General features: G+C 45.2%; 1 protein-coding gene across 2 annotated transcripts in view; it reads left to right on the forward strand.

The window, feature by feature from the left end:
- Positions 1-16440, forward strand: part of ASCC3 (activating signal cointegrator 1 complex subunit 3) — a 2962611-nt gene that overhangs the window by 2823063 nt on the left and 123108 nt on the right. For both annotated transcript variants that reach the window (XM_069606524.1, XM_069606525.1), the window contains exon 39: positions 12698-12849. In XM_069606524.1, the coding sequence (XP_069462625.1) occupies positions 12698-12849 (152 nt within the window). The remainder of the gene's footprint in view (positions 1-12697; positions 12850-16440) is intronic.

The following is a 16440-nucleotide window of genomic DNA, read 5'->3' on the forward strand; positions in this document are numbered from 1 at the left end:
TTTCCCCCCTCATTGCCATTTTCCAGAGCTCTCGGGAAAAATACATGTTGCTGTTTCTTATCCTTTATTTAGCGAAATATAAAACTGTTGTGGCGCTAGCTCCTTTTTGATTCAAAACTGAATAGTGATAGATGGCATGTTTGGAATAAATCATTACCACTGGCATTGCTCTGCTAAACGCTCCAAGCTGCCATGCTATTACAGAAGGGCAATGACCATATGGAAATCAGGAATGGTCCTACCCCAAAGAAGGCTGCCTAACTCAAACTGCTAGGTCACATCACTCATGTACAAGATCACAAACAACCCCTTGCATGTTAAAGCCTCACCAGGCGTCATAAGTGAGCAGTAGCTTGGATTTCTAGGCACATCAAGGTCTCAAGATGCACGTCTGGGTATGCCAGTCCCAAAACTGAATTCCCCTACATGCAGCATGACGCACTGGCTAGTGCTCGGAAAGATGTGAGCATTCTTCTGTGCCCGCCATCTTTGCGGTAAAGGATTTGTACCACGGTTCCTGAGTAGGTTGCTCAGAGAGGTGCCATTCAGAGGGCCGCGCTCCATTAAGAGAAAAAAAATGCCCTGGTAGATCAAGATCAAACACTACCAGTTTGGTAGCATTGTTGTTCTTTTTTTCTTTACGTGGCCACTTCTTCTGTAGAGAACTCGCTGGCATTACATTATCGTCGGCTCTCAGCAAGCCACATGTTCTGGCATCTTCAGCCCTTTTTAGTTTGCAAGCCTGCACCTCACTACAACTTTCTACTAGCAGGCTGCTTTGCTACTGAAACGATGAAATGTCTTATTCCATCCCTGTGTACCGTATTGTTTTGTTACGTCTTCTGCAGTATTCCAATGTTAAACTCCACCCCCCCCCTTTTTAACCTCCTATCCTTCTCTGTTTTGGCATTTGCAGAAAGCGCGTTGAAATGGCCGCCACAGCATCATCTTCCGCTGTATTGATGATAATTCTTTGAGCTCTTAAAAAAAAAAAAAGCAGGGCTCGGAACCAAAACATAGCAGGAAGTATGCAGGGAGAAGTCGTGACGCTTGCCTCAACTCAGTCTCCATTACCAAGAGCTTACTACGCTACCCTTCACGCGAAGTCCTTGCCAAACACGTATAAAGGGAACTAAACAAAACATGTCAATAAAAATGCTCGTGTGAATGGCTCTACATTTTGTCGAACATTTGCCGCAGAGTGCAAAATGTTTGAATAGAAGCAGGGTTTAAGTAGGCTTTCGCCATCTGTCGCGAATGCCATACTGTGGAAACTGGCAGAATGTCCAACTTGTTTTTTTAACGATGTAACAAGGTTTTCCAACTTTAAAGTGTCATTTCTGCTATTATAAAAAATTGCGTGGCAACATCTAAGAACTCTGTTCTGTGACTTGTTTCTTAGTCCTTCAAATTGAAGTTGTATGGATTACCGCTCACTTCTTATGCGTGACGGGCTACGGGCTACTTATGAAATTGGCACCCAATGGGATATCTTGCCTGTGAAAGAGTCGCAAGAAATGTCACCAGTCTGGGCTGTTAATGGCCAATGGCGACTATGGTGGCTCATGTATTCTGGGAGAATAGTAAACCTTCTGTGTTGTGAAGACCCCTCAATGGGTTTTACTTTGGAAGCATCATGTTGACACCTAAACCCTATTTCCAGATAATGATACATGATGTAAGTGGATTAACAGAACCCGACAATGATTAGACCGAGTGAAGTATGAGAGACGATTAAAAACCACTCGGGAAGTGAAACCTTCATTATCAATGTTTCATTCCGATTGAGCTAAGACTCTTTCCATTCATCTTTTGTAATTATAAGACATAACTCTTAGAGGAAGAACTGGTTGGTGTTTATAATTGTCTCATCTGGGAAAGAAAAATTTTAAAACATGTTGTAAAAACCTATGAGGTTATAAACAATGGGAATAAAAATAAATAAATAAATAAATAATTGTCTCATTATTACGATAAAACCTGATCATGCCATAAATATTGTTTTCTTTCACAGCTACGTTTCCTGACAAGGATGCCATATTACTCCATGTTATTGGGACACCACATTTCCAGTGCTGGATTTTCCCAGTACACTTCAGTATAGGGTAGTTTAGTCCATTTGCTCAATTGAAGTCATGCAAGAGTACAAATCACTGAACGCATTTGCTTGTTCAAGGGAAATAGAATGATATGGCAGGTACCCTATACCAATTCCTGGAAGCCTATTCATGTCCCGTGCATTATGCCTCAGCCAATTAATGGTCCCTGTATTGTAATCATAATAATACTATCGAATTTCTGGCGTATTGCATCCTCCCACAGATTCCTCATCTTGATAGATACCCCGAAGCACAGCTATCCTCTGAAACCTTTCCAGCTGTGGCGTTGTACAGCCCAATGCCAGTCTCCTCAGACTGTTCACATGTATGGTACCGGAAGTGATGCGGCCACAATATAAATGGAGCACACTATGAATGCCCAGGACATCAATTCTCTTTTGTCTGTGCGCTCATTACGTGGTTTCTCAGAAAGTGCTACAAAGATTTTTTTAAACTGCGTCAACATACCGAGTATCCCTAAACCTTTGGCGGTCAAGCACTGCAGGTACTACAATACTAAAATGCCCATGATGGACCCGCACAACATCTGCCTGTGGTGTCTCAATAATCAATATGTGTCGAGCAATATGGTTTCTGTCAGGCCATGAGCCATAAAGCCCTTGGAGAACAGGCTGCTGAGTTTGTGGTTTGCGCTCCTCTTTCCAAATATCCCATTATCACTCATCCTAAGAGGACATTCGCAAAGTTGGATACCAAGGGCCTGAATGCTGAAAATGGGATACAGGGGAAGAAGAACAAGAAGCATAACAAAAGATCCTACTCTAGGAGTGAATCTCGTAATTCGTCTTCCTTTTCCTTGCATAAAAAGAAGAGTCTCCATTAAAGGACAATTGTGAGCGATGAGTCATCTGACTTTAAGCACAGCCTCCTCTCCTTCGAAAAGCATGTCCAGAGAGCAGTGACCGTTCAAAAAAAATCAGATGCTTAAAGCTTTCGCCATTGCCTTGATGACATCACAGGCCTTGGCGTTGGGGCCAGGACTAGCTGCATCTCAACATCCAGTAAGTGTGCCCAGCAGGGTACCGGTCACATGCCCCAGAATTCAGCTCCTTCGAATCACATAAAGGATCCCAGGCTTCTGCATCAACCCGTCTATATCAGCTTTTGTCAAAGTCATCAACACCATTTTGTCGTGTTCCTGAGTCTAGGACACGGTTCTTCCCTTTATTGAAGGTTGTGTATGAGGAAGAAGGTGACCGGATCACAGCAGGCTTGTAACCTGTGATTTTGCCTCGGTCTTCATTGCCTGAATGCCTCTCTGATGCAGACATTTGGATTTTGGCTGCAAGTGGCCTTGACACATCTCCCAACCTGGACAGGCAGCAGGCCTTCCCGTATAGCCTATCCGAATGCTGCCTTTTGCCTTACCATCAAGAAGGTGGTTAAAGGGTTAGAGGTCGGGGAGAAGCTGATGGGGCAGTACAAACGGACAGTTCTTTTGGACAAAGGTCCTCAAAAAGCAATAATCCTCCCATTTAATGCATCTACAGCGATCTGATTCGTTCATTGACTCCAAATCTTTGCTCTGCTTTGGCAGTAGACAGACACTTGGGAAACAAATACAAACTAGTGCTATTGGATTTGGTATTGTTTTTGTGCCATGCAGCCCCTTGAGAGTCTGGTTATACAGGCCACTACAGTCAATGCAAAATATTCTACCTCCTTTCCGACCTGACAGAGACCGCAATAAGGTTCACGCATTCAGCTAGCAGTTACTTGCATCTGGCAGTATGGCCTTGAAGCAATTAACACTTAATGTGCATTGGGGAAGTACAGGTGCATTCAGTGTTCTTTTATCTCTGAGTCCACTGAATCCATCTGTAGTACAGGAAATTCCTGAGATGCGGGACAGGCAACATCCATTGCCAGTTCAAGGTGCTGCCATTTGGGTTGAACCCCGCCCTGAGAGTTTTCACCAAGTTGATGGCAGTAGTGGTGTTGTGATGAAACGACTACTGCTATGTAGGAGTATGAAACGTTTGAACCTTGATGTAAAGACTGCACCAAGCATTTGGGTTTAATGCAGATGTTTACTGAATACATGGGCTTACAGGTTTACAAGATAGGAGGCAAAAACAGAGAGGGCAGGAAAGTAAATATGGGTCAAGTATTCAATAAGTTAAGATATTCTTCATGGAGACATCCACCGGTCCCTTATCCCCTTCAGTACCAAGCCCAACTGACTCTTGATAGAATTCTAAAGAGTCACGGACCCAAACATTCCACAGTCTAATCAACATGAGCACAAACACACTCACAGGTCAGAGGGATACTGAGGAGTAATGGCTAAACCACCTAATCAGTCATACTACTACAAACCAACAGTGAATCCAATTATGAAGGTGAAACAGGTACAGTCAAGAGATATGCCTCCTTTACCTTTTGTGATAACATGGGCGGAGGGTAGGCTATTCTCATAAGGGGGGTATGAATGTGATAACAGTAGCAATCCAAACAGCAATAGTACAAAGACTCCAAATTAAAGAAGGTCCAATCAAGGTTCTTTAAAAATATATACTTTTAATTAAACCACTATGTTCTCAGGAGATTCAGCAGGTTCAGGTTCTTCATGATTCTAATTGACCCGGATTGGGTTCGGAGGTTGTGATACTTGCATGTTCTGCAGATGACCATCTGCTCACCTCAGTGCCTCACCTGAAGCCAGACCTGCTGTCACAGTCAATGGGTTGGGTTCTCCATTCGAACTCCCATTCTCCCAGCCTTCAAGTGTGGCTGCTAAGAGCTTATGGTACAGGGACTTGTTTCTTCCGGTAAAGTTCCTTGGGGTGCTGCTCTGGGAACACATGCCTTTTATGTGTGCAGTGTGATGAAGCCGATGGTGTCACTCCTTTCCTTGCGGTGACCTCTCCCTATGTGGCCAGGGGATGGCAGCCGCTACTGTATCCTGTGGGGATACAACCTCCAGGGGAGTGGGAGGGCACCATCATATACGGCATAGCATTCCCCTTCCTCTCTTGAGGATACTCCACCCATACCCGAGGCCTTAATGGCTTATTGTGACCCCTCACCTCTTACATCTATGAAGAATACTGAAGAACTTTCCTCAAGAACTGTGTGGAAGTCTCATGAAAACACCTTTTCAGACTCTACCTGCCAGTCATTCAGAGCTAACTTGCCCTTAAAGAACCCTTACTTTGGATGTAAAACACCTACAATGACATACCATTCCCGTAACCACAAGGATACTGGGACGAGGAAGATGAGCCGAGTAATGCAGAGCAGAAGAAACCAAGAGTACAGGCTGCACTCTAGTTTTGAGTGGCGTGCCTGTAGCCAGGAGATTAAAATAGCAGCCACAGCTGACTGGAGTACGCTGCTGGAGAGAGAAAGCTTCTTCTCTCAGAACAAACCAATAGACCGCGAGGCAAGAGGAAGTGATTGGAGCCGACCAACTTGGGAGCCAATGAAAGGGAAGAAACACGCTGCAGTAACGCCAGAAGCCAACAGAGGGCTCCTCGGCGTTTCACAGGTATTTGGAAGCAGATGTCACCTTAACGAAGCCTGAAGACACGAAGCAGAAGAGCCAGGCAAGGATCGCGGGAGGTGGAGAAGCAGAGAGACGGATGCAGTAACAGAGAAAGAGACGCTGAACAACTGTTACTGGCTTACTAGGGGAGAAGAATAATATGCCAGCCAGAGCTGGTGAGCCCACCCAAGGGAAGTGGGGATTCCGGGGCATATTGGCAGCCATGCCAAAACTGAATAAGTATTAACCAAGCATGTGAGAGAGAAAGAGCATTTCTTTGAAAGGGGAAACGGAAGAAAAACACAATACTTTCAAGTTTGTGAGTGTATGCAATACACATGTAAGAAAAGCCCTGGTAGGATGGTATACCACGCAAAGTAAAAGTGTAAGAAAGACAGATAAACATGAAAGCCTTCCATAGATGTAGGTGTGTGCATCTAAGGAAGCCCTGGCAGGAGAGTATACCAGGCAGTGGCAAATGTGTGCATAAAAGAAAGTCCTGGTAAGGAAGTACACCAGGAAAGGACAAGCTGAGCACTGTATAGGAAACTGTGCTGATTACTAAAAGAGCAGTGAAAACTTGGCAGGAAAGTACACAAGGTATCCTAACAAGATAAAGACAAAGGGCCTCATTACACGTTGTCCGGTAAAAATCGGAATTTAACGGCATGGCGCTATCAGCGTGTCCGCCCTCGCAAGAGGCCGCTAGTAGCGTCCCATTACGAGTACGTGGACACGAGCATAGCGCCATGCCGTAAATGACCATACCGCCCTGCCGTTAAATCCCCCAAAATGCCCCTTACCGGCATCGTCCAAACCGTCGATAGCGCCTCCGCCCTCCCACCACCTGTAAATAGCGGTCACCGCTATTACCGGTCACCGTTACAAAGCGGAACCGGAAATTACGCCATCGCACAGGAACGGGAAAGAGCACGGCGGCCATCTTTAAAAACACAATCCATTGCTATCCTCTGCATCCAGGATATATATCCAGGGAACTCCGACCAGGAACCATACCGGATAGCCCGAAGATGCCGAAGGCCCTAAAAAAACTGCTGAACGCCAGTGCAAAGAAAGATACTCCAATGAGGAGCTTCTGATGCTGACCACCACACTTGCTGCCAATGCAGAAGTACTGTTCGTGAATGACATGCGGAGGGAGGCCCTCCTTAAGAAAAAGGCCATCTGGGCCGAAGTCGCACAAAAAGTCAGTGCGGTGGGCACTACCACCCGGAGTGTAAAGGACTGCCGCAAGAGGTGGGACGACCTCCGGGTCCGTGTGCGGAATATATTAACAGTGAACCGCAACATGGCAATGGGCACAGGAGGTGGTGCAGAGTCCCCATTGAAGCTGAAGGAGTGGGAGGAGATATGTGCCTCCACGATTGGGGTTGAATCGATCGAAGGGGTCGGAGATATGGAGCATGGCGTGCCCATTAAATCTGATGGAGGTGAATACACCAAACAATGCGCAGTGAAGGGTGAGGGGTTCCCCAATCATGTGTCCATATGAATGTCGTGGATCCAGCCACAAACAGACATGCATGCATCACCACATACCTGTCCAAGACAGGGCCACTCATGCATGAGCCAGCCAACATCCCCATTAATTGCCTCCACACTGAAGAGCCCCAAATGCATTGGACGGCATGACGTATGCATCCTGCATACGTCAGGTCGACCCATAGATGATGATTTACCCCTTTTCTCACCCCTGCAGGTTCACACACGGATACTGAGGAGGCATGCACCTCAACACCTGCTACCGCACCCAGGAAAAAGGCCAGAAGAGATGCCACGGGGGACACCACCACATCCTCTAGGGGACCCGGGAGGAGTGACTTGGTTCAAAGGGAGAAAGGCAACAGGAGCAGCAGTTCCACACAGCCAGAGGCCATGCCTGCTGCCGTCGTGGCACCCACAGGAGTGTGCCTCCCAGCTAGTGAGGGCAGCATTGGGGAAGTGCACTCTGCTGCCACCAGCTCAACGGGTGAGGCAGCAGCCACTGCCCCAGGTTGGGATGCGGAGGTAGAACCTGCCATTGAGGATCTGAGTCAGAGCCCCATACCAACACGCACATCACTGTCAAGCCCGATGTTCTCACCAGGTCCGTTTAGCCAAGGTGGAACACCCACCCACACACATGTGTCATTGGGCACACAGGTATCCACACCTGATGTGCAATGGATCCAGGCGCATCAGCCATGCCACCGGCAGCCGACATGCAACATGGGCTCTCAGCTGTGATACAGAGGCGGAGACAGGGCGCCTGAGGGAGGACATTGGTGCATTTGCACAGCAGACAAGGGAGTGCATGGAGGCATGCACCACCCGCATCTGCACTGAAATGGGCCTACTAAGACAGGCCATGAACCGCATTGCAGATGCAATTGAGCGCAGATGCCCGCTACCAACCACGGATGAACAGGGCCCGCCTCCTCAGGGAGTTCACGTCACACTAGCCCCCTACGCCGGTCCATGCGCAACTTGAGGCACCCCACATCGCAGGCACCCGAAGACGGAGCAGGCACTGACAAATAGGGCCATCAGGGACTATCGGCCACATGTGGGGAAGGGCACAATCACGCCTGGAGGCTCACGGGGGAGTGTTGTGGGGGGAGGGGGGGTAAGGGTGTATTCGGGGGTGTTGTGGGGGGAGGGGGGTAAGGGTGTATTTTCGGGGGTGTTGTGGGGGGAGGGGGGTAAGGGCGTTTGCACAGTTGGGGTCAAGCACTTTCTGTTCATATTATGTTTGAAATACACTGTTCTGAGGTTGAAACACAGGCCTGGTCTCCATCATTGTGTATGTGTGATTTTCTTTGGGACAGGGGTCTTTGTGGGCTTCAAAATGGGCACAATGGCAACAATGCACATCTCTCCATCCATGATATCCCACCTTTGTACCTGATGCTATTCCAGATTCAGATGCTGACGCAGATCCTGTCCCGCTGTGCCATCGCCTCTTGCATGTCCTGGCGGGGCACTTCACCCATACTCATCCACATCCACATCATGCTCATCTGGTGGTTGCATGGTGGCATGGGCACATTCTATCTGATGAGCCTTACACATGCCATGGTCATCTTCGTCTTGAATCCGGGGGTTTGTTGGCTGCCCTTGTGGTATTTCTGGGTGCCCTGGTGGTGCTCTCTGCGCCAGTCTTGCCCTCCTCCTCCTCCTTCGTCTCATCTGTGCTGCCTGTTGTTGTTGCTGCTGCACTGCAATAATGTACACAAGCCCATGTCATGTTGCTGGTATTGGGACCATCTTGCTGTGGGAAGGGGTGTGGGAAGGGGTGTGGTGTGCTCTTTAGTACTGCCTGTCTCCATTGCCTCCACCTGTGCTGATTGTGTGTCCACCTGTGGCAGATGGGAACACTGCTCAGGTCTGTTAACGTGTGGTTTTCGATGCTGTTATTAGCGCCATGCCGATAACTGCTTTTTGGGTCTTTGGGATGCCGGTATTGCCATGTACGCATGGGTTGTGATTGTGTGCTATTAGCGCCATGGCGCTATTTACGGTGTGGGGGTCGCACGCACACGGCACCGCCGCTATTAGTGGCACCGTACTTTACGGGTGCGCTAATAGCGGTGGGTCCGGGTCGTGATCGGCTTGGGAAAATAACGTTGCCGGTATTTCGTTACCGGTAACGGTATTCCCTTACCGGACAACGTGTAATGAGGCTGAAAGAGTCAAGTTGTTCTGTGTACCAGTTGTGTTATTGACCAAGAAAAATCCAAGGAACTGACATTGTTGAAGGAACAACCTGATACCCACGGGTCTGGCGCGCATTAGAAATAAATAAACATACAAACCAACGGAAGAGAAATCCAGGGGAAGGCAAACACCCTCTGGAATAAGGAACTCTATTCCTCTGGAACTTTTGTGTTGGAGTTACTCAGTTACCTTTTTAAAATTTCAGTATACATGTAGCCTTATAAAAGACCTTATACGCATATCCAACATATCAAAATAATCTGCAACCTCTAAATGGAATAGAATATAGTATTAATCTTTCAGGGTATCAAAATAACTTCACATATCATATAAATCCTTCAAGATAACAAAAACCACACCACATCACAACATTTTACAACATAATAAATTAGGTTAAAATCTTTACCATTTAAAAACTCCACCCAAAGTAATTGCATATCCAAACTCAAACCTTAATTACTATATTTTCTTTAAAAGGTTGCCTTAGGTTTTCAAACTAGTGTAGGTGCCGTGTGGATTCTAACAACTGATCACCACATAACTGACAGAATCTACTTTCCCGAGTCATACCAAGGCGGCCACCTAACACCTCAAATGAAGGCATACAATTTAATGTAATGGGCAGATAATTTTCTTACAGTATTGCCATATGGAAATGCCATTGGGTAAGCTGCTGGAGAGCCTCCACTCTCTATATGGCTCAAAAGAACCCTACTGTTAGATTTGGTTGTCAACAACACAATTCGTTGGTCTCTATCTTGGGCGTGCAGTAACCCTCGTAATGCCACCTTAAATTTACAGTTCGAAGTTGTAAAATCCCCAAATCTAATTTGTCTGCTTGGACCTCAATACATTTCAAAAGATAACTTCTCAGCTGGTCATCCATTGACTTGTAGGCCAACTATAACCCCTGAATCAGGGTGTCATTGGTAACTAACTTCTTATGTAATAACAATACCTTTTGTTAGACAACGGCTTTACAGCTAATACTATTGGGTTCCGAGTTATGTATTCAACCAGTAAATGTAGTATGTGTCCTAAATAGTTTCCTTAGGCATCTGCCTTCTAGTTTTCTCAGACGTATGGTAAACTTAGCACCTCATATTTTGGCCCCATAAATCATAATTGATCTAATTTTCGTTTTATATAACGTAACTATCGACTGGAGACTATGTCCACCATGAGTGCCCGTGAAGGCATTAATTGCTTCTGCGGTCTTGTTAGCCTTTTAAATTCACTAGTTCCCACTGATTAACCCATTTCAACTTGTAGTCCACAACAACACCTAAATATTTGTACTCACTACTTCGATTTCCTGGTTCTGAAGATTTTCGATTATTCCCTTCTTTAAAAAACATTATGTTGGTTTTGGCTATGTTGATTCTCAAATCATTACTGCTGGAATACAATTCCAAATTATTCAGCTATTGTTGAAGATCCTGCAGAGTATAATCCATGATTATTTGATTGTCAGTATAGCCTAACCAAGACAATGACAATTTAAAAATATTTATGGGACATGTTCCAGCTACTTCTAGGGAGTCCTGTAGGTCAAAGTAAAGATTAAATAAGCAGGGCGCAAGTAAGCAATCCTGCTTTACACCTCTGAAGGATTTTATCCATTTGGAGACTTTACCTGCCTGATCCATACAAACCCCATAGGAGGCCACCAGGTATTTTATGTGCATGCAGCTTTTGTCCACAATTTGCCTGGACTGACTGTGTCAAATGCAGCCGAAAAATCTATACAGGCTAGATACAGAGGAAGACCCCGCCTAAACCACGTATATTCATCAGTGCTATCTAGGGTTAGCAGATTGCAGTGATACCCACACCAAAACTGGTTAGATTAAAAGGTAACATTTTCGCATGGTTACGCCAGTCTTCAAGCTTGTCTAAATGCAACAGAAAACGTTCCCTAAAGTAGCAGAACTCCTGTCCCCTGCACTCTATCACAGGCTTACCAAAAAGCCAAACAGTTGTGAACGTCTTTCATATCTCATTCATGAGGTTAATGCAATTATTAAGTATCAAACCAAATTAGTGTATGTAAGCCTATCAGCGGGGCATTACACAGTACTTTTTCACATACAAATATTTTATTCCATCAGCAAAAGGGTGACCCAACACGTTTCGAGACAATAACTCTTCATCGGGGGTCTTCAAGTGATTATTCATCTCACCAGGTGTCCATCATCCGGAGGATAGGAGCATGTTAGTTAAGAACATAAACAATCCTACGCAGAGACTGCCATAACTCACTGAGGCTTTACAAGGAGACAAACGGCTTTGGAGTTAGATGGGACTGGATCATTACTTTTTTAACAGATCCACGCTGACCCTGGGGCTATGCACATTGTGACGGCAGCACCCAGATTATTCCTTTACAGTTCACTTAATCTTGCACGAGTAAATTAACTATGGTTTTAACCGAATATGTATTTTCTACTTGTACTAAATAAACGAGAGTTCATTTCTACACATTGATGATGGTTAACCTTGTTAGTCAGGTTGAATGTTCCGATAACAATGGCAACCTAAACCAATGGAGCTATGTATAGACTAAATTCAAGTCCCTACCCCTAGAGATTCATACCATAGAATACAAGAGATTGCAAGCTGTTAGAGTGTTCTTGCTATGTCACCACAGGCCTGCACTTAATTATTTATTTGCGGCTGACCACCCCACCTAGGCACTCACAGCTGCTCACTCTCTAGCTCTTGATACACTGAGCACATAATCCCCACACTTCCTCGTCCTTCTCTCTTCCTTCACTTGCACCTTTCCGAAAGCTCACAAGGCCTAGTAAGTCCGCCTCTACCTTTCACTGTTGTATTTGAGCTTCATCCCATGTCCCCTCCCTGTTGCCCCGTGGGTGCTTTGAAACACAATTTACTTGATGTATAAGCGCCTTACAAATGCACAATAAATACATAAAACTTTATTCGTTGCTGTTTATTAATTTATTCATAAGTTTGTTTCACAAAATGCAAGGTACACATTTGCTCTTGTTTTGCTGCGTGCCGTTACTTGTAATGTCTACTTATTACCTCATTAACTGTCTATTGTCTATGAAGCATCAAAAAGCCCCTATTTTCCTTAGTGGCTTTGTGCCTCAATTTATTTCACAGTTATGAGTAGGCCTTTTCTCGAGTATCTCTTCATTCTACCATATTGTGAACTGCGAGACCAAGCCATGCACTCATCCATTTGTGTAGATTTCAAGTAGCAGGGAGTAATAGTTCGCACGCAATCCATGTCCACCTCAACCATTGTCTGCAGAACATTGCAAGTAAAAACATGCAAATATCATGAGCAGTTCCCATACTTTAAATGGTCTGACCTTGTTTTGCTGTTGTGTATTTTGTGTAGGCAATGCTGGATATTGCTGCACACCAAGGATGGCTGATAACGGCCCTGAACATAATACATTTGGTGCAGATGGTGATTCAAGGCAGATGGATTCACGATTCGTCATTGCTCACACTGCCCAACATCGAACAGCATCATCTTTACCTTTTCAGGTACAATGTTTTCCATGGCTTTTATGAAATAGCGTAATGCAAATGCCATTAGATGATCTGTCACACCAGTAGAAGCATTGACACAAATCACTTTTTTCCATACTTACACTGGTTTGTATGCTAACTGCAGGTGTACTACCTTGTGGTGATTCCATAGATCAATTGGAAGCACAATTATGTTACCTTACGCAATCCGTACTCTTGCTGCAATCCACCCATGACAAATTGATGTTTTTTAACGCATCTGTTTTTTGGGATAATTAAAATGTAAGTGTACACAATATAATCAACGTCAACTGTGTGGTTAATCGTTTTGTGAATTTTGAAGTTGGATGTATCATGGAACATACCCGTCCAGCGTGATGGATAAAGTTTGTTAAAATACATATTTCAGTAACTCACTATTTCTGTGTAGAGCAATCAGTTGGAAACTTTGAAGGCTCAGTGACTGGGTACACCGGTACTATTAAAACGATAGAAAGAAAGAAATTAAAAGAGAAGAACTTAAATAACTACTGTGGCCTTTCAGAAGAGGTATTTACACTCAGTGACTCGTGAACCGCCACTGCGCACGTTCATAAGATTCCCTCATGGGACAGTCCACTAGGCTGCAGTAGGAGTTTGTGGACCTTTCCATTACAGTTCACCTCATTCACATTGAAAATTGTCAATGGGAAACAGCATGGTCAGTGATGCAACAGAAGGGCTCCTTTCTAGCAGCAAGAGACTCCATTCGCTGTCACCAGCATTTTCTCGCATGTTCCAAGCCTATCCCTGTCCTTCTTGGTGATTGATTTGGTTGTGATGCTGTTAGTGAAAGCAGCATTATTTATCACTCAAAAATTGCCTGTGGTGTTGTAAGCAATTTTGTATTTTCTTTCAGGCATGCTCCTTTTGTCCATCAAGGTCCAAAGCTGAACCTTGTACAGTTCATAACTTTAATAAAACGGAGTGAGGTGGCAAACAAAAAATGTGCATTGTGACGAATCTATGTAATGTGTCCCTTCTCCCAGAGGGGGAGCCACGCCCTTTGGAAATAGGGCAGTGTGCCCACAACTCTGAACATCCCCTACTGGACAGGGCGAGCGGGAGCTCATTTGGGGTTACCCCCCTTAAGGGAAAAGGAATCCCTAGCTAAGGATTTTACTACACCACTCTTGAAAGCAGAATCTCAAGTTTGTGTTGGTTATATGAGGAATGAGCAGTATAACAATGTGTAGGGCCCTTTAAAAGTGAATGACCGAACTCCAAGTTAACATCCATACATGAAAAGCAAAGCCAGTGGTGTCTCCTCTCTTGTTCCATGGAGAACATAAAAGAGCTGCGGACCATGCAGAGAGTGGAGAGCCATCCTGAGGGTGCAAACCCGAAACCTGCTGTGGCGCACAGAGGAGATGACTCTGAGCCTGGAGGCAGGGCCATGCAGATGGCGTGGTTTGTGGAGGCAACCCAGAGCCTGCAGAACTCTGCTGAGTGCACAAAGAGATAGAGCCTGAGAAGCTCAGGGCCATAGAGAAATTGAGAGACGCCTGCTGCAGATGCAGCAAACTGGCACTCAGTAGCTCCATTGTCAAAGTCCGGTCGGTCACAGACTGGAGGAACCGAAGTGGAATACCAGAGCACAAGGACGTTGGTACCATGATTCCACAGCAAACGGAGAAGCTGCCTCCGTCGACGAGCAAAGCTGCTGAGATCCAGCTACTCTGCTGACAGGGCAGTGAGGCACCTAACTACTCCATGAGGGAGTGAAAACAATGTGAAAGCCAGATCCCAGAGGCTGAATAGCCCAAGCTGGGATGAGTCAGAAGATACCCCACAAGGGGATGAAGGTGATACAAAGTCCAGATGGCCTGACAGGCCAAATAACCGAAGCCGGGCTGAGCCACTAGGTACACCACAAGGGGGTGGGTGAGAGTGATATGAAGTCCAGACTGCCTGAGAGGCTGAAAAACCCACACAGGGCTGAGCCTCAAGATACCCACAAACAGGTCAAAGCAACAATAAACGGAGTATTGTCTGAGAGGCCAGTTAGCCCACGTAGGGCTGAGAAACCAGGTACCCCAATGAATGGTGAGACCAGTGCCAAGATGAAGAGCCAGAAGGCCCACACTGGATAAGAGATACAATAACCCAGGAGAGTCAAACACCCTGGAGGGTGAACAAGAAACAGATTCTTAACAGATTCTTAACGTAATTCCAGAGCCTTTTTTACCTAATCAACAGTTTACAGGACCACTTACTCCAATTGAGGAACATGCTCTTTGAACTGACAAGGACATTAGTGTGGGGCTGCAGAGTAACCTTTTCTTGAAAGTGAGAAAGGATAACTGGCTTATTCTGAACAGTGCAAAAAAGGAACAGCAGCTCAATTACATCTTTCTCAGTCCATCTTGATGGCTTGGCAGAGGGATGTGAGGGTATACTATCTATTTCATACACCCGAATTTATATATGAGATATACTGCCATTTTGTTTACATATAAAACTCATTTCTATTGAAGATGCTTGTAAAAACATAAGTATTGGTTGCAAGTGCTTTCCACAAGGCACTTCATACACTAAAGTTAATAATAAGAAAAAGGTCCAATTACTCTTATGTTGATGTTTCCTTTGATATAAGTGGTAGGGTCAGACACTAGGGCGGATTAAGTTCGTACAGAGGACTGCATTTTTGTAAGACATTCATGAGCACCAGTTTATTTTCTTTTGAAGCTTAGGGAAAACCATCATCATTTGAACCAAGTCTTCTTATCCGTCTCCTATAACTGACTTGTCAGAACATATAAACACCAGACGTCCAGCAACAGCCACATCCAAAGCTCTCCTTCAAAGAAAACAAATCATGCCTAAAAGCAGAATTCTGAGCCACCCAAAACAGAAAACCAATGAAATACCAATGACCCATGTCATAACCCTCTTTTAATTACCTCATAGCGTTGTTACCAATCAATTAGAGAAGCTATAATGATTTTGGTTGGGGGTTATGGTCCCCTTTTCTGGTACCAGATGTAGCCATACCCCAGTACTGCTTCTATCTGACATTTCCTTTACAAACTGTCATCCCTCTTCTGGCATTCATCTTAGTCACCATTTATCTTAATTCCGTTTTCTTTATTTTGTTGAGCATGAAGCTAGCTATCGAGCAATGGGAAACTGTGTAAGTGTGGCTGCCGGGCAAAGAAGTATGTGGAAATTGAGTGACGGGCACATATGGGGGTTATCTGATGAACGTACTCTGCCTGCTTACTTCCATCTATTTTGGTCAGATCGTTACTTACTCACCAGCCAACTGACAACCCCTTTCCTCAGTTGCCTCATAACAACCAATCAAACTCCAAGGATTAAATCAGAGCCCTGAAAAAGATGACTCAAGAAGATTTTGCTAGCACCTTAAGTGTACTGTGATAAGGTTAGTTCTCTGCCTGCATCACAAGACCAGGAGGAGACTCTGCAGGTCAGCAAAGCAGCCTACCCAGGCAACATCGCTAGAGCTGTGAGCTACCGGAAGGAGGTACTGGGAGGGAGTTGCAGGCCCCTCTCCACAATTGGGGCTTTGTCCTCACTTGAGTGACATAAACTCTGAAACAGGTG

This window comes from Ambystoma mexicanum, chromosome 4p (assembly GCF_040938575.1).
Source record: "Ambystoma mexicanum isolate Mex_15411 chromosome 4p, UKY_AmexF1_1, whole genome shotgun sequence".
Taxonomy (NCBI): domain Eukaryota; kingdom Metazoa; phylum Chordata; class Amphibia; order Caudata; family Ambystomatidae; genus Ambystoma; species Ambystoma mexicanum.